Raw genomic sequence first — 18,363 nt, 5'->3', positions numbered from 1 at the left:
TTGTGTTAGCCCTAATTATTATCCGAGCTGTGATTTAAATACTATCTTCTGAGTTATTCAAAAAAAAGAGAAAAATTATTTTTTTTATGCCAGTATGTATCCTGGCTGTCCCAAACTGTCCAATAAGAGAAGGTGATGTAGGGAGTCAAAATTGAGGTACTGAGTATCTCTGGGGTGAGTTGGAGGTAGCAGTAAGAGCGAGCTGAGTTTAGGTGCAGAGGTTGGATAGGTGCCTTAGAATCAAAGTGTTGAGTTTCTGAGGAAATAGTAAAGGTGACGGCTCTGGTTGTGTAAACCCTGCCTGAGATAACCAGGAAAATAGGTATTTACCCAGACTGTCAGTGAACACGGCGGATAGAGGGGATGACAGTGAGAACTGCTGCTGTTTTGCACAGGGCTGCATTGAACGGGAGCTTGTGGAGGCTGTCAGAGAGACAGGCTGTGACAAGTGATTTCTTCTCTCTCATGGCTAAATTAGTTTTTACAGTAGCCAAGGAACTGCTCTTGTGTAAGTTATTACAATGGCCTAGATATGTATGTGTTCTTTTGCCTAATCTTGAGCATGTTTGTAATTGGCTTTCCAGCATGAGTACCACCATTTAGCAGTAAATAGTTATCCTTCTATTCCCTCCTTACATTTTAACTACAGTTTGTATTTTACAAAGGTTTCGAAAAGAGAGGAAATTGCTCAACGAGGATATGTCCCAGATATCACACTTATCTTTTAATAACTAGATAAATCAACTTTTCCATTCTTTTAATATTCTCCGTTTCCCTCTAGGTCTTATTCTCTACATCTTATGTCCTTTTATCAAACTTCTCTAGCCATCTTAGTTTCTTCTTCCTTCATCTTTCCTGCTGCTGTAAAAATTTCCCCAGTGCTTTTCTCTGACTATTTTCCCCTCTTTTTGAGATCCTACACTGAGATTTTCATTTCTGCAGTCTTCACATCTGTATAAGCAAAAAAAGATTGTGGTGTATCCTCTCCTTCTCCCCGTTGCTAGCTGTCTTTCTGTAGACTTTAGAAAAGATCAAAAAACTATAGTGCTAAAGATATAGAAATACTTCGGTGAAATGTATTGGACCGGTAACGGGAGAGCTGTTGCCATGCATAGAAGGAGGTAGTTTGCAGGTGGGAAAATGAAAAGTTCAAAGAGCGTTTTTGTCTGGTAGCCTAATGCCGTCACCCGGCTGTAACAACGTAGGAGCACGACAGCCACGGTCGTGAGGGCACCACAGCAGCACAGAGTGGACCCACTCGGGCACTGAGACCCCTTCCCTGCTGATGCTTCTTTACAGACCTGGGTACTAGCATTGGCTGCAGACCTACACCTGGCTGTAGCCACAGCCCAAACCCACAGGCGCTCGGAAAAAACAAATCACCGTTCAAGATGTCAGGAAAATCAAATTAATTCTGTGTGAGGCACCTGTGGCTGTTGCCCCACGTCCCCCAGAAGCTGCCAAAGAAAAAAGAACAAGGAAATGCTGGTGCATCATCAACAGCACCATGAGAGTCAGCTCACCAAAATTAACACCATCTGTATCCCAATTAAATCCTACTGTTTGTGACTGAGTGCAGCAGGCGCGAGTATGGCATTCATTCGGGAGAGTGCAGGAATTCTGTTTGTGCCTTTTCTGGGAGTGGGTGTGTGACAATGGTTGCATATTCACGGTGGGATATAAATGTCATTGGTTTTGTCTAATAGCCACAGGTAAGATAAAAAGCTCAGTTTTCATGCACTGACCTTCACAAATGAAGCGCAGCAGGTTTGGCTCCCCTCGTTCTTGTTAGAGCCAAAATGTGGTGGAAGTTCAAACTCTAGCTGGGATATTAATTCCAAGAGAAAAGAGATGGTCTCAGGTGCTGCAGACCCCTTTGTCATCCAAAACATGAGCAGAGGCTTGACAGAATCGTGTCATGACTGTTTTGTTTTCGGCTGGTTTCATTTGAATTTGTTGGCTGCCCTCTGCCCTGTGTAACTCCATGAAGCGTTTAATCGTACAACTGTATTCAGCTTGAGCAGTAAAGCCCCGCACCAGTTCTGGTGTTAATTGATTTTGGAAGTCAGCAGCTGGACTGAAAGTTACCATCGAGCTCCAGAAGTGAGAGCCTGGTTCAATTGCTGGGTTTACAGAATGGATGTGAACATTTGGCAGAGGCTCTTCAGGGGACAGTTGTTGTTAGTGGTGCGTGAGAGCTCTGGAAGCCCTCCTTTGCACAGTTGGGTCATTAATAATAGAGGCTAAGCTGTGAACTCCTAATTGTCGGGCAGGTTGGAATGGGGGCGATCATTTACAGGCATCAAGAAAATTGATTATTAAGTGCCGCATGGTTGAAGCAGGACCTCCCAGCTTGCAGGCTTCTTCCTTGGGCTGCGGGCAAGGGCAGCAATGCTGAATGATAGAAGAAAGATGCTTTTATTGGCAGTTCTGGCACTCGCTGTGCAGTTACAGGAGAGTGAGAGAGCTGAGCAAAATGCAAGTGCAAAAAGCAGGAGCAAGCCTTTACTTGAGTGATGTGAAGGCTGCATGGCTTGGGCCAAGCAATTTCTCTGCAGCCAAAGAACCTTTCATTTAAGCCGATGCTGAAACTATGAGAAAGCAGAGCAGCGTATGAACGTGTGTACGTACATGCATGTGTGTGTGCTGGGTGGAAAGCTGAAACCGAGAGTCTTGTCTTGAACTGGTCCAAGCAGGTGACATTAATTGCACGGACTTTGTTCCTTTGCCTTTCCAAAAAGATAGCAGTATGCTCAGGAAAAATTAAAGTGGTTTTGTGTCTTGTTGGTATAAAGGATGGAAAGTGAAATCAGCTTCACGGCAGATAATATCCACAGACCCATGTGTGCACCGCTGCATGTGATTGCCCTCGTAAGGTTCAGTGCCTTCCTGGGGCAGGGCTGCCATACAGCAGACTTCTATAAAACTGATGGAGGTAAATTACTTTGTTCTGCTCTCAGATAAACAAGCAATTATGATAAACGAATGGGTTTGGTGCTCTTTTGTCCCTGCTAAAAAAAACCCAAACACAAAAACCCAAAACACCCTAACCCTATTTTCTCTCTCCGGCTGCTGTGCTGGTTTCAGGCTATCAGATCGCCTACCGACTGGCCAGCAGCAGCCCCAACAAGTTCACGACGGTGGAGGTTGGCTCGACAGTCCGGCAGTTCACTGCTACAGATCTTACCCCCGAGTCAGCGTACATCTTTCGGACATCTGCCAAGACCAGGCAGGGCTGGGGAGAGCCTCTGGAAGCCACGGTGATCACAACAGAAAAAAGAGGTAATGCTCGCAGCCACAGGTTGAGGTGCTTTCTGTTGCATGCCTTGGAGCCTGTGCTGCGCGTAGGGGAATTTTAATAACAGGCAGCAGCCTGTACGCCTTCTCCTCCTCACTCCATAAACCTGCCCCAAACCATAGCAACATTGTGATTTGAGAAACCTGGTGAGCAAGACAGACTTTTATGAGGCACAGTTCTTCTAACCTGCCGGGCTGTTGGAGATTGATTTTTCCATCAGCTGCTATATTGGCCATGTGCAGCCTCCTTCTGCAGTCAGATCTTTCTTTTTCAGCTCTCTCGTTTTCTAGAAAGATTGCAAACTTAAGAAAGTAAGTCATGGATGAATTATATTGATTAGGGGATGCAAAATGAAAGGCAGTAATGTTGCAGGATTTCTCCACAGCTCTTCCATTGTCCCTCAGTTCTGACCTAATGTGTTAGTAATTACTCTGGCCTTTCGCTGCTGCACTCTTGAGCAGAGTAGTTGCTTCTGGATTACCCAGAATTATCCTGCTTCTTGCATCAGCCATAAAATGGTTATTGGCATTCTGAATCTCCAATCAAGTTCTGTGCTGCAGGGAACCTGCCTGAAGAAAGCAGGAGTTACATGTATGTAAATGAAACCAGATGCGTAGATACCAAACGTAGCGAAAACATGGAAGACAAAGTGTTACAGAATCTGCTCTGCATGATTTCTTGTTTCTAATGCTTTGGCTCAGGTAACTGCTTGGTTCTATAGTCTTAGAACACATCTCTAGAGCTGCCAGTTAGAAAAATTCGATTTTCTACTTGTATATAAAGATTTACCTTTTTTTTTAATCCAGAGAATGTATTGATCAAGAACAAGATTGTGGGTTTTCCATATGCCACGTTCCACTGCAAAACATATATCTGGTTTCTTGAGCTGGTAAAGTCAAAATGAACCAGGGTAACTTTGCCAACATTGTTCCCTTGAGCGTCACTGATTCTTGTGCCACATGCTGCTCTGCCCCATTGTGTTCTCATTATATTCATCTTAAAGGAAACTTCGCGCTCAAAAATTGGAACCATGCAACTTGTGTTTTTTATAAAAATCAAGTTCTGAGAGAAGTGTGCTTTAACAGGTAGCTATGGCGGACCTCCACAGATGTCTTTCGTCTATTGTTAGCGCTTTTGCATGCGCTTATATACCCGATCTTGGCTCTCACCCACATCTTGCACTATAATACAACCAATTTTATTTAAGTTCTTAAAATGTGCCTACTAAGCAATCTCTTGTTTTAAGTCCTTTCTACACCCTGCACATCATTTAGTGTAAGAGTAAGGATTTCCCATACTATTTGCCCACAATGTCTTCCTTACTATTTTGCTATAACGCTTCTAAGAATAGAAGGCATTGTCCTGATGTTATCCACCAGCAACAAGGACCTGTGGGATATGTTTCAACTACATCTGGCCTATCTGGCTGGTGTTGGAGCTGTGTCCCACTGGCATAACTCTCCAGGTCATGTGCAGCCGTCCCAGCACGTTAACAGTGCAGTCCACAGAGAAAGAACCTCTAGACCTGTATTAGGAAATTTTGAAGTGCCTGTACTAAAGATGCTGTCTGTCACAGAGATTTATCGACTCAAAGTTTTTTCCACCCCTGTCTCATTGCTGTCAAAGCGGAAAGCCTAACATGTGGAAGTTTCAAAACACACCCCAACATTCCATGAAGGGAACACTCAAAGCTCGGAGCATCTTCTTTTCAATAAAATGTGCTCAGATTTCGCAGACCGTGCACAAGCTGTTGCTGGATACACAATAGCTCAAGGCAGAGCTCGCAGCTCCACTGCAGGAACAAGGATCCCTTGTTGCTAGCGATGCTTTAGGGTTATTTTGAATAGGTAAGTCATAGTATGAAATGAATCCCCTTCTCTTTTTGGTGGATGGCTCTGATGTGTCTCTATGCACGCCATGGAATTGAGCCCCAAGGCACTGGGAGTTAACTGAAGTGATCCCATATGTAAAGCGAAGAGAGAAGAATGTGTAATCAGTCTCACATAAGCAGGATTGATATGAGGGGACCATAAAGAAATCTATCCAGTGCAGCTATTCTGCTAACAAGTGAATAAACAAACAAATGTGAAACTCGTATATGTGAAAATAAATATCCTAGACTGTAAAGATATTTAGTATCCATTCATAAAAATACATTTAATGTCCTTGATGCTAAGGTAGGCAGGCACAAAAATTCCCTTGAAAATTAGCAAAGTTGGTCACTCTCGTCTCTTAAATTCTTTGGATAATGCCAATATAAGTCTTTACATTTTGCAATTATACGTATGATTTACAGATCCCAGGTTGTACTGGAGCTATATTCTCCAGAAGTTCTTATGCAGTGCTTTGAATTTACGTAGTGGTGTGGTACCCTTCAGAATAGTCAATGCTATCAGGGCAGAACTGATTCAGAAGACATAAATGTAGCAAGAAATTAGAAGTAGTCCATTGAGTTGTATGGCCTGGCCTTACATTCCTACACAGACAGCTCACCTTAGCATTTGCTTGTGGCTAAACTCCCATAAATAAACTCTTTATACTAATGTTTTTGTACAAACAGTCAGGAGGTATATCTTGCAGTACAGGAGATTTTAAGATCTCCCATTAGCAGTAGAAGGAAACCCAATCACGGGAGACTGACTGCAAGATCTGACCTGCCCAAAACTGCAAGCTGGTTAAAGCTTATCAGCAGAGAGTATTAAATCCCTGCACGATGCTCGCTTCCTCTGATAGAATAACCCTGAGTACCTGTCTCAGCCTGTCAGTGTAAGGCATTGACCTTTTGCATTGTGCTCCAGCTCGCAGCCTGCTGGCACCGAGGGCTTCCTCCAGCTAATAGCTTACAAATCTTTGGGCACTGATGTCAGCAACAGCACACCGCAGAGAAATGCCAAAATATATAGGAAATGATTTTAGAGGATGGCAGGGAAGCGAGGTGCTCGCCGTAGAGAGCTGTGAGGAGTCGGGCAGGCAGAGGTGTGTTTGTGGAAACAAGTGCTGATGAAGTTGAATTGAATTGCTTCTCAAAAGCAAGTCACTGCGGTGTCTCCAATCAATTTCTGCTTTATTACATGCCACACATTTTAATCAGAATCAATAATCTTCATGATAAACAATTAAACAATTATTCCTCACTCTATAGAGTTTCTCTATTGAAATCGATGGAGTGCGGAGACGCAGTGACGGGAAAGGAGATCTATATTGAAACAGCTGGGAACTGGCATGCTTACACCTGCATTACCATTCCCTGCCTCGTCTAAAAGGTGTACGGTTAATTACTCTGGAGAGATCTCCCTCAGCATTGGCACTGGCTGGTTTGACTTTGCAGGTTCAAGGTTAGTGGGTATGAAGGGAAGAATCGGGGATGTCTGGAAGTGAACTGCAGCAGGTACCCAAGCTCCAGCTCCGCACCGTCTCCAAGCTGGGATTTGGAAGCAGGGGCTGCTGATGGTTCCCAGTTCTTTGTTGGAGAGAGATGGTGTGGGAATTCAGTATCAGCTACAAGTCGTTGCTGCACAACAGCCCCTTCCAGCTGATTCCTTCCTCCTCTTTGTGCCTCAACTGGGGAGCAGCTGGGGGAAGAGGATGCTATATACCACAGAGAGAATGTAGTCCTGTGGTACCAAGTAGTAAGCAGAGGTTAAAATGTGAACAGTCAAGTTCTGTGAAAACAGTGCTTGCAGTTAGAAGTATAGTTGAGTTTCAGTAAAGATTTTCTTGGTTTGCTTGGCTGCTGGTCCTCATGGTTGTTCCTTTATCTGCTATGCTAAGACCCCCCCCCCAAGTTTAAGACCTGTTGCTAGGAAGATGTAGGTTTGATGGTGACCTTTCATGCAGGGAGATAAGAATGAGCTTTACTGGTCTTTGCAGTAAAAGGTTAAGGAATGGGATGGCTTGTATACTTCATGGGGCAAATCTAAAAGTTCAATCTTCCATGGCATTGCCACTATGAAAGTCTGATCGCGTTTTATGTTAGCTTAAATATCCTCTGAAAGCAGTACCAAATTATGGTTTGATTTCAGAACGACCAGCACCTCCCAGGATGGTGGTGACCCCTCAGAGTGATGTGTCATCACGGAGCCTGCTGTTGAAGTGGGTCCCTGGAAGCGATGGATCTTCGCCGATACGCTATTTTACGGTCCAAGTGCGAGAACTGCCAAATGGAGACTGGCAAACCTATTCCTCTTCCGTCAGCCACGAGGCAACATCCTGCATTATTGAAAGGTACAATATGATCCCAGACTAGCATAGAAATTCCCACCCTTACCTCTTGCAACAAGAAACCAGACCAAGAATCACTGACCTTCACAGTTTTTTGGGGGAGAGAGGTTAAGTGAGGTCACTGCTCCCGTTTAAGAGGTGGTGTTATGAACGGCAGTTGAGAGATTGGTTGAAGGTCATGCAATAAATCTTAATTAAAGTTGAACTGCAATGCATCTTTTTGAAGCCCTTCCTGAAAGCTCAGCACCGTCGATAATGGTACTCAGGCTAAACCACATGTAGCTACACAATGCTCTGTACAATACAACTAGTTAAAAATCCTTTCAGTAGTGACTGATGTTAAAATCCACTCTCGATGCTGCATTGCAATTATCTCTATATAAGCTTTTCCAGATGAAATGAGAACCATTTTTATCTGTATTTCCCATACTGAAGTTTATAGATAGCATCAGAATGTTTAAACTTTGTTATTCAGGCTTCATTATATCCTCAGCGATGCTGTTGTAATTAAAGTCCTTGTAACATCTGTGAAAGCAATTGAATGTCTATGAAAAGGTACTTGTTTTGCTGTCCATTTCCTATGCTGCAAGCTAGTACAAATCAGATTATTTCTAAAAGGCCGTGAGCTTTTGGAGAATCGTGTATTTAAAGAATTCAGATACAGATTTTTCAGATCTGTTATAGAAGCAGCAGTGGCTATAGTCTATGGCAGCTCACTGATCCTATGCCAGAAGGTACACATCCATTGCTATTCTTTCATCTAATTGTGCAGAAAAAAGAAAACTTGACAATTATAGGTACAAATATAGACCTGATTCATTGACCTTGGAGGTGTTATTCCCATCTTGGACTATACCCGATATCTTTCCAGTCAAAACCTGTAAAATCAAGGAAACCAACTATGTTACTTAGACATTACTGAAAACAAAAGATTGAGAAAGACAACTCAAATTATTCAAGTTCCTGGAGGTAAGTAGTGGTGTCCTAGTAGGGTGACACTACTGAAAAGATTTCTTCTCCTTCTCACTAAAAGCATTTTCCAGTGAAGGTCCAGAAGAGTAGTACTTGTGTGATGCAAGAGTGCGGCCCATCAGAATGCATTACCTCTCGATGGTTAATCATTCCTTACAAGTGACTTCGCTTGGGTTTGTAGTCAGTGTGACATCTGCCAGCTGATGGCTAGGCACTACCGATGACTTAGCTAAATCTCCCGTAACTTACAACTCTGCATTCTGGACTCTGCATAGACTCATAGGATTTGAGGTTGGAAAAGACCTTTAAGATCACCGAGTCCAGCCATTAAGCTAACACTGCCGGGTCTGACACTAAACCACGTCCCTGAGCACCACATCCACCTGAGTGTGACTCAAAATGCAGCCTTCCCTGCACCTCCTCCTGCCAAGCCAAGACAGAAGAATCTTCGCAAAGATTATGTCGGCTGGAAATCGCTCTTTGCATATCTTAAAGCACTGCATAGATAAAAAAGAGCTGCAGGGAACCTATTGTTATTGTCTTTATTAAATAATCCGGGTAATCGCATAAATTTGCAATTCAGTAGGAATAAAGCACACTGATCAAGCGGTGTGGTCTAGAGGATTACAGAGAAGGCTCGTGCTCTGCATCCCAGTGCCTGCTGTGCGCTGGCTGACCCTGTCATCCCCACTCGTGCGCTGAGGATGAGCTGACCCAAAGAGTTGTTTTGAGGATCTCATAGGCAAAGCACCTCGAAAGCCAGGTTTTTTGTAGCCGAATAACAGCACGTCTTGTTCTTCCCAACAAGCCCCAGTCATAGGCTGCTCCATGAACTGCAGCTTCATGGCTGTTTTCTGGAGCCCCGTTCAGCGACGAATCCATGCGTGTTTTCACTCAGGCCGTGGGAAATCTGAGAAGATGCCGATGGCAGCAAGGGTACAAGCACCCCCAGGTCAGGAGGAAGCTGGGGGAGGCTGCAGAGAAAAGCCGATGTGGAGAAGAGACAAACTGCTCAAAGGACTTCAGGTGCCAATGGGCAGGTTCTCTGCAGAAGCTTGTTCTGCGGCAAGTTGTGATGATGTGGGGAGATTTCATCCCTCGGCTTTATTTTTTCACATCCCACAGCCTGAACCCGTTCACCTCTTACAAGCTGCGAGTGAAAGCAACCAATGACATCGGAGACAGTGACTTCAGTGCAGAGACCGAGGCGGTGACAACTCTGCAGGATGGTAAGCGAGGAGGAGAGACAGATGGGGGGCATCGCCATGGGCTGGGGGTTCCCCAGTTCTCCTGGGTTTGCTGGACCCACTGCAGTGTGCTCTCCGCTGGGACCATGGGGTGAAAACTCAAGCCGATGCAGTTTTGCTTGTAGGAGATTGATACAGGTAGTAATGAGATGTGGCTGAATTAAAACAGGCAGCATTAAGTGTCCTGCTGTGCCCTCTGATAATGAATCATACTTTCTGGAGTCTTAAAATGGAATTAAACTCCGTTTGATTGGCTTCCAAACTCTGCACTAACCATTATCTTTGCAGAAATTGAATAATTTACAAGAGATCATTAAAAATAAATGCAGAACCATGCATACATTTGAAGAAGTTTCTTCAATTGTTTTCGCTCACAATCCACATCAGTCTGCAATATGGCAAAATTGCTGAGGTATAAGTAAGAAAAGAGTATGAAGCTCCTGGAAACATGAGCATTTAATCCTGCAGATCAGGGCTAATAAACTGTGAATGACATTGACAAGGCTTTTATTTTTAGCCTTAGAGATCAGCCTCTAATTCCTTGATTGTACAAAGTCAATGCCTGAATGCAGAAGTAGTTCTGATGTCTTGAATGGGGAATGGAACTCTGTGAAGTGTGAAATGCATCAGTATTTACCCTTAGCTTGGGAAATGGGGTAATATTGAGATGCATGTGTGTGTATATATATATACACACATATATACATGGTGCTAGGAGTTAGCCAGTATTTCAGACAGCTCAAGGAATGCCTAGTTAAATATGAGATTGAGATTTAAAAATAGGAAACATTTTCGCAAAGGAACCTTTAAAGAATGTGATCTTGAAGTCGGAAAACAGAGGACAGAGCTCAGGAGTGCCCTAAGTTGAAGAAGAACTCATATAATACTCGAATGCTCTGTCTAGCAGCCATTTAAAGACATCCCAGCCCTCTGCCTTGCTGAGGTTTACAGCTGCTGTAACTGCTACTAATGAGGCAGCACCAACTCACAGTTTCAGAATTTAAAATTTTATTTTTAATTCTCTTTGAATTTAGCTCCAATGAATCCAGAATTGCACTTAGCCTCCTCACAATACAGCGGGGAAACACTGTGAAAGCTTCTCACCTCCTTAACAAACTAACACTTACTCCCCTGAGCAAGCCTGACACTGTCACCAGAGCGTGGCACCAGGGAGGGCTGTCAGCTCCTGATAAGCCTTCCCTTCGCTGTGTTTGAGCTGCTCTAGTGTGTATCTGCTACAGGCCACGGTCACAGGAATGGGTTAACCCCTGGTAAATCAAGCTGTCCTAACTAAAATAATCTGTGACTAGGCGACCCAGACTCCTAAAAACAAGGTGGGCTTGCCCCAGCTGTGGCAAAAACATCTTGAAAATGTGGGAACACAACTGGTTTAACTTCGTTTCAGATGTGTATCCAGTTGTTAGGGAGCAGCTGGCATCCTATAAGCTTCTTGCAGATTTATGCCCTCAGTTTTTCTCTTATTTCCTGCTCGAGATGCCAAGGCCACAGGTAGAGCAAGGGATGTGTGACAAGTGGCCGACTGCTGCCCAGATTGCAATATTCCTACCCACCGTGTTGCTTTTGAGACTCACCACGTAGCAGCTGAGATAGAAGATTTTCTTCAGCGGTGAAGAAGGAGAATTTGATGAATAAGCTGCCAGTTTTCTACCCTGTTACTGTAACTTCTGTGGTTACTTTTTTTCTTTTTTCTTGTTTAGTTCCAGGTGAACCACCCAGTTCTGTGTTAGTAACTCCCCACACGACTTCATCTGTCCTTGTGCAGTGGCAGGTAGGTGAAATGAAAAATTTTGATGTTTCTGGGACAATTTTTTGGTTGCTTTGACTTGTTGGCCTTAATGGTACATTGCAAGGGATGTTTTCCTGAGCTGGAAGTATAGTAATAATCTTGAAGGACTGCAGTAACTTCCTTATTTTCCTGATCTAGGCATATATTTTAGTGATGGATGGAAATTTCTGGTAGTTGCTTTTATTTTATTCCCTGTGAGGGAAAGCTTGGGAGGTAAAGGAGTTTCTGTAGCGATGCCCGTGCTCATTACTTGTACCGCTTCCCCCGTCCTTTCGTTGATATCAATAGACATGCATCTTTACATGGAAAACGTTCAACAGAGTGAGGCATTGGTAGAGATTGGGTAATCAAAAGCTCCCTTTCCTCGGCGTTGCGCACTGCCTCCTTCAGCTGCCGAAATAATCGGAAGCACACGCTGCGCCTGAGATCCTGCTCTTACCTTTGAGGAGCTCCACATGCCCTTTTGGCTCTTTGAGGGCTAAAAGTTGAGATTTCTTCAGAGAAACGGAAGGAAGTTTGAGCTCTCCGTAATATCTCCGAGTTGGATGTGAAAGCATCCTTGCCAAGTCTGCGTTTTATATAGAGACATTTCCTCTGCCTTCCTTTATCTTTCAATACTGGCCTCCTGGGAGATGCTGGAACATTTTGTGACCTGATGCCTGAGGCTTCTTTTTGCGGAGTGAGCACTAATAGAGGGAAGGCAGTGGGGTACTACGCGTTATCCGTAACCTATCCTGGAAAGCCTCTGCCCACCCTGCTCCCGAGACAATGTCCCACACATAATAATAAAGATAACTTTGGACAGACTGCATTATAGTGAAAAATGTATATATGCGTTTACAATACAGGTGGGGCTCCTTGTATTTTATTTTGGGTGGGAGAAATATGTGTATGAGGGTCTGTTTATTGCTATGCAGCAGCACTTTGAAAATATGCCTGGCTCTACTGCTGGGTTGCTGGCCCAAGTTCATGCAGCATAGTACTAAGCAACAACATTGCTTACAGCTTGTTGAGCAAACAGAAGACACGTTGAACAGCTTTACCAAAGGAATTATGGAGAGATTTAAATCTACCCCCCACACTCACAAATGAAGCCCACAGTGAAGGAAAGAAGATGTATAAAGAGAGGGCAAAGAGAATGTGAGGCATGATGTACAACAGAATTAAACATTCCCCCCATTGACTGATTATTGGTGTGTAGTTAATGTGAAATAGGTGGTTGTTTAGGTAATTGGATGCTTTTTATTTCATGAAAATGAAATGGAGTGGTTGCGCCAGAGCCATCTCAAGAGAGTAGTGGGTGATTATATGTCATTACTGCATGTATATTAATAGGTCCTAGTAATTCAGCCATACTGTATTTTTCAAATAAACAAAAATCTTCAAGTCCCACAATAGCGTCCAATTAAGAGGAAGTTTCACAGCAGTGTCTAAGACATAATGTAAACTGAAAACAGCAGTCAAGCTAAATGGGAGAGTAGATTCCCAAGCAAAGCTAAATTTTTAACTTTGAGCTGTGTTAATAATTCACAAAACAAACTCTGGATGCACTATCTGTGCTTTCAGCTGCTTGGTTCAATCAGTCCAATATTTTTAAATTTAAAGTAGGTAGAAAATAAGTAATTTCCATTGAGGTCTGTTGTATCAATAATGCAAGGTTATTTCAAATGTTCTGGAGGACGTTACAGTTAACATCAGGATCATGTACTGTTCTGCTTCTGCCTTAGAGATAACAATTATTCAAACTTATATTTTAGTCTTTTTCTTTCTTTTTTTTTTTAAACAACACAAAAATACTTCTCTTACTTCTGTACAACATTAGGGGCTGCCACTCATAATCATTTTACCTATTTCAGCAGATCCCTCAGGCCTTCCTGCAAAATCCTAAATAATCCATTACATCAAAGCAAGAGTTTTGTCCGTGAAAGACAGATAGGAAGGGGAAGACCTGACCTTTTAGCAGAGTACCCTTTTCAGGGAAGAATCATCATTTTCATGGCAAGGAGAAAGGGAGTTTTCAAGACATTTATTTTCTGAGCTTTCCTGTCTTTAGCTTAAAGGAAGGAGAAAATGGAGGGTCACATAAAAGCGCAAGAAAACAACGTTTGCTATCAACAAATCACTGTTTTACCACAGTGAGGAATTAAGCTTTGTCTGTTACGCAGGGATATGGCACAGGAGAAAGTAACATTCTCCTCCACTTCAGTAGTGTTTATCTTTCAAGATTCTGTAGGATATTCCACCTCGGTATTTTTTTATTAAAAAAAAAATACAGCAATGGTTAAGATTAGGAAAATATATTGAATCTTCCCAGTAGCACCTTTCTTCTAGATAATAATAAACTGAAATACAGATCCAGTTCACAGTGATTTTTTTCATGGTGTGAATGCACACAGGCTTTGAGTTTTTGTAGCCTCTCTCCTCCTTTGGGTCTTTTCCATCTTGTGGAGGAGAAGGTTTCGGCTGGTCCACAAGCCATCAGGTCGTCAGGCAGCCCTGGAGAAGGCTGTTGCTGTCTTTGGGCTGTTTGCTCAGTCCCTTGAATAAGGAGCTCAGTCTGCAGCTGGGAAAGGCTGTTGTGCAAGAGGTTGATTTATTTGCCTTGTAAAATGGAGTCTGAGAGGGAATATGATTGCCCTTTTTAAAATACATCACGGGAGTAAACACCCCACAGGGAGAACAACAATTTAACCCAAAAGGCAATGTTAGCACAGGAGCAAATGGTTATAAACTAGCTATGAATTATTTAGATTGGAAATTAAATGAAGGCTTCTAACCGCCCAAGTAGTGAGGTTTGGAACAGCTTTCCAACAGGAATATTGGGAAGCAGAGAAATCAGCTTCTTTTCTGCCGGAGGCTGCTCTCTGTGTGTAAAGGACTGCAAGCAGCTGGCTTTCTGCAGTCTTGGGGGCCTGGTCCTGAAGATTCTTGAGGTCCCTCGCAATCCTCTGTTCCTAGATCACGCTGTAATGCAGATGCTAAATTATAGGGAAAGGTGGTAGAGCTTCTCCAAAGGATGGAGCATGCTAATGAGCACAAAACAATGACAAATGAGGTTTTCCGACCATGCAAACCAAGTACAGCAAGATCTTGGGACTCTGGATTGCTTCCAGCAGGCTCTGGGTGTGACAACTGCAAAAGACGGCAGCTTCTTGTAGGAGCAGCTTCTGCTCCTTTTCGTGGAAGCTATGTTGCTTTCTTATACTCTGGGTCACATAATTTTCTTTTTGGGATTCCATGAACTGTAATCTTTCTGCTTAATTCCTTCAGCCCTCACCCAAAGCAGAGTCCTTTGCAGCAACACAGGACCCCGCTCTCTCTGCACTTGCCATAATGAAGTAATGGGAAATTCTTGTCATTTCTGGAAGCAGAATGCTAGGTTATTACCAAATATCTTCCTCTTTTCCTGTAAAAATAGTCTTACTTTCTTCATTAAAACTGCATGTGGTATTACCTTCTGTTGTGACAGCGTTTCACACCAGTGGTTAATTTTTTCGCAAAGGACAGAAGGTTTTCCTTAGTAAAGTTCTCATGACTGCTAGGGATCTTTCTGGATTAAAGGCGAGATCATCATTAAAATCCTTTTCATTTATACTTTCAGCCCCTTAAATTTCAGTACAAGAATCTTTAGAAGATAAATGGCTCAGGGCATCTTTTCTTCTTTGCATTTCTTAGCCTGTATGAGACCCATGAAAGTGATATTTTTTTCCCCAAACATAAAGAATCCCTTTTGCTTGTCTTTATTTAAGCAAGTCATCCAGACAAAAATCTCTTTTCGATTTACTGGCTCTGTATCTGCATCTGAAGGAAGATGTGAGGGGCTGCTGAAGAATCCTTGCTGAGGTACTATGGCTTTGAGCATATTCCAGCACGTTGCAGAAGGAAAAAGCCAGCCCAATGGCCATACACACCACACTGCTCCCGGGAGGACACCTGGCTTCTCCTGTGGGACTGGACCTGCTCAACACACCAGACTCCATCGTACTGTGACTCCTCTCTAAATGCCTCTCTGAGGCTATTAGACCTGTTTTCATCTTCCTAATTAAATCCAGAAAACCCCAATTCTGTGTTATTGTCTCATTAGTCTTTCAGTAAAATAATGCTGAATGAAGAGTGGTCTATGAACAGTCCCAAAGGAAAACAGCCGCTAAAGAAATTCTGTCTTCCACCAAAGATTTTATTTCTCTTCGTGTTGGAGGAAGTGAAATACTGTTTTGCTGGTCCACTGTTGATGGCTAACGACATGCGTTTTCGGGGAGATGCTTATATTCTCTATCACACACAAGTTTTTGTGGACGAAGAAGGAAAGGAGCTTAGCTTTTAGCGTAGTGCATCAGGTGTTGATTTTTAAGCAAAGAGCCTTTCGTAATTGCCACGGTTGAGTGAAATCATCAAAGTTGCCTTTAGCTTGTGTTTTTCAAATTACACGAGCATTGACTCTGCATATTATTAATAGTTCTTTTCATCAGAGAGCACAGTGTCCCTTCGCACGGCACCGGTGTCAGCTGCTGCTGCTGGATATTTATTGCAATGCATATCTTAACAAGCTTCTTCTTAATGCGAATGTTTTTCAGCCACCCAAAGCTGAGAGTCTGAACGGCTTGCTGTTGGGATACCGGATCTACTATCGGGAGCTGGATTACGACACTGGATCTGGAACAGAATCCAAAACTATCCAGAACCCTTCAGCTTTAAGAGCAGAGCTCACACGTAAGCCTGTGTTTGGACCCTGCAATATCACAGAAGGGCAATCCGTTGTTATGCCAGATACTATACGCCTTCTTGCCCCACGGAAATAACACACAATTGTGTCTAAGAGTGCTGGGGATAATTTAGCTTTTACGCAGTCGGGGTGAAGATGCTGAAGAATGCTCATAAGTTCTGTCTGATCAGCATCACTTGTGACAGTACGTGCTAATCTATGGCAGCGTGCTTGAATTGGTGTTCTGTCCCCACTTATCTTCTGATTTCCTGCTTTCTGCTACCTCCATTTCATGATTGCCCTGCTATGGTTTGTTCTGCCATCAGACAAAAAAGGAGAGAGACTTCATTTTCCTCAGCTGGGAACCTTTTTCTTTCTTGCTGTTTTTTAATAGCTTTTATAATTGACACTTTATTTTTTCTTTCTGCAGTATAACAAAACAGCTGAGGAGAAATTTTTATTAGAATTTTTACAGTTTCAAAATGCTTGTCCCTATTTTGGAAGAAAATAGTGAAAATGAGTAAGAATTTTAAGGTACATACTTGCTATGTTAGTCACTGGAGATTTTGGCTCACGTGGAAAGAGGGTCAAGAGGGAGAGGAATAATAGGAAAGTGAAAAGACTTTTTAGACAAAAGCTAGAAAGGAAATCAGAGGGAAGAATAGGCAGAATAAGATGATGAGAGGCAAAGATGTGAGCACTCAGCGGCCTAACAGATACGGTCCAGCGATGAGGCATTCTCACGGAGCGACCGGCTTTTGTCCTGTTTGATGTCAGTGGAATATTCAGAATAAGGTAATACTCAAAGAGCATTAGAATAGGGTTAAGTGAGACTATTTTAATATCTTACATCATCTGCCATGTTTTTCTGAACCCATAAAAGCGGTTTCTACAAAAGCAAGAGTGATCTTTATGGGGATGTGGAAAAAGGGACTGCTCTACATATAATGTAAGCGCTAACTCTACCTTCCTGGTCAGTGCTAAATGAGACTTCTCAGACTGTGCAGAGGTTTAACCAGGACAGAGTAGAGGTGTAAAGCTTCTATTGGTCTAGGTATGCGCAAGGGGTTTTTCTCAGACAAAAGCTGAATGACTGACTTACGTGTATTATCATGAAATAATGACTTCAGATGCTCTGTAGTCTCAGAAGCCAGGGAGCCTGTGAAACCTCCTGCTTTCCTCTCTTCCTTCTTCTTGGCTGGCCCTGCAGCTATGTTTCTAATAGTTGTAGAGTAGAAAAAACGTGCTGTACATCTCCAGGGAGTCATGAGAAAGAGAAAAAGGGGTGGAGACAAGTGTATTCTAAGAGAAATTTCCCTCTTTCTCCTCATAATATGACAACTCTCACCTTAGAACACCTCTGTTACTCACTGACCTGCCGTTTTGCACAGCTTAGCATATTACTGCAATTCACTCTTTTTTAGGAATATTGAATTCTGTAAGCGAAACTGTGGGGAATCTAACACACTTTTGAAGAAATGGGTCCTGTCCTCTTGTAAGTGTTTGTTCTTTGTGGGCCGTGTTCCAGGTCTTTACCCTGCAGCTCTTTGGGTTTTGAATTTTGCATGTTGAGAAGTAAGGATGTAAGACAGGGTTGAGAGTTTCCCCCCTAGAAATTGTTTCATTTTTACTCATTTGTTCTATTTAATCTCAGAGCCTGAACGTTTCTGTGTTGTGTATTTGTGAGATCCTCTTTTTGAGGAGGAAATGAAACAGGCCTGTGTGAGTGAGGTGCTTTTGATGTGTTACTAGAGAGCGACGTGATTTTATTGCCCTTCAAGGTATAGTCCTAAAGCTCAGACTGTGTATGTGTGTGCTGCATCATTTGCCTCTGTCTCTGCTGTACATCATTTGCAATAACTATTTCCTTGCGCTGTAACAAGCTTTCTGCTTTGCTTACCCTGAATAGCCCAAAGCAGCTTCAAGACAGTGAACAGCAGCTCTGCATTAACGACGTATGAATTAACACGTAAGTGCACATTGCCTTTAGATGAGACTCTTTGTAATGGTTCAAAATACACTACAGGCAAACTCCTATGGTTCATCTCGGTGGATCTAGCAGAAATCAACACAGATTAATGATTCTGCTTTCTTGAGTTCCTTTTTTTTTTTTAAG

At 42.9% G+C, this 18,363-nt stretch overlaps 1 protein-coding gene across 1 annotated transcript in view; it reads left to right on the top strand.

Moving 5' to 3' along the window:
• Positions 1 to 18,363, top strand: part of LOC104280997 (protein sidekick-1-like) — a 282,102-nt gene that overhangs the window by 219,876 nt on the left and 43,863 nt on the right. The window contains 6 exon segments of the mRNA XM_009878837.1: positions 3,088 to 3,282; positions 7,321 to 7,522; positions 9,617 to 9,720; positions 11,457 to 11,527; positions 16,120 to 16,255; positions 18,157 to 18,216. Coding sequence (XP_009877139.1) covers positions 3,088 to 3,282; positions 7,321 to 7,522; positions 9,617 to 9,720; positions 11,457 to 11,527; positions 16,120 to 16,255; positions 18,157 to 18,216 — 768 coding nt within the window.

The sequence above is a fragment of the Apaloderma vittatum genome, unplaced genomic scaffold (assembly GCF_000703405.1).
Source record: "Apaloderma vittatum isolate BGI_N311 unplaced genomic scaffold, ASM70340v1 scaffold4011, whole genome shotgun sequence".
Classification (NCBI taxonomy): domain Eukaryota; kingdom Metazoa; phylum Chordata; class Aves; order Trogoniformes; family Trogonidae; genus Apaloderma; species Apaloderma vittatum.
Note: the sequence above shows the minus strand (reverse complement) of the source record. Positions and strands in the feature narration are given on the sequence as shown.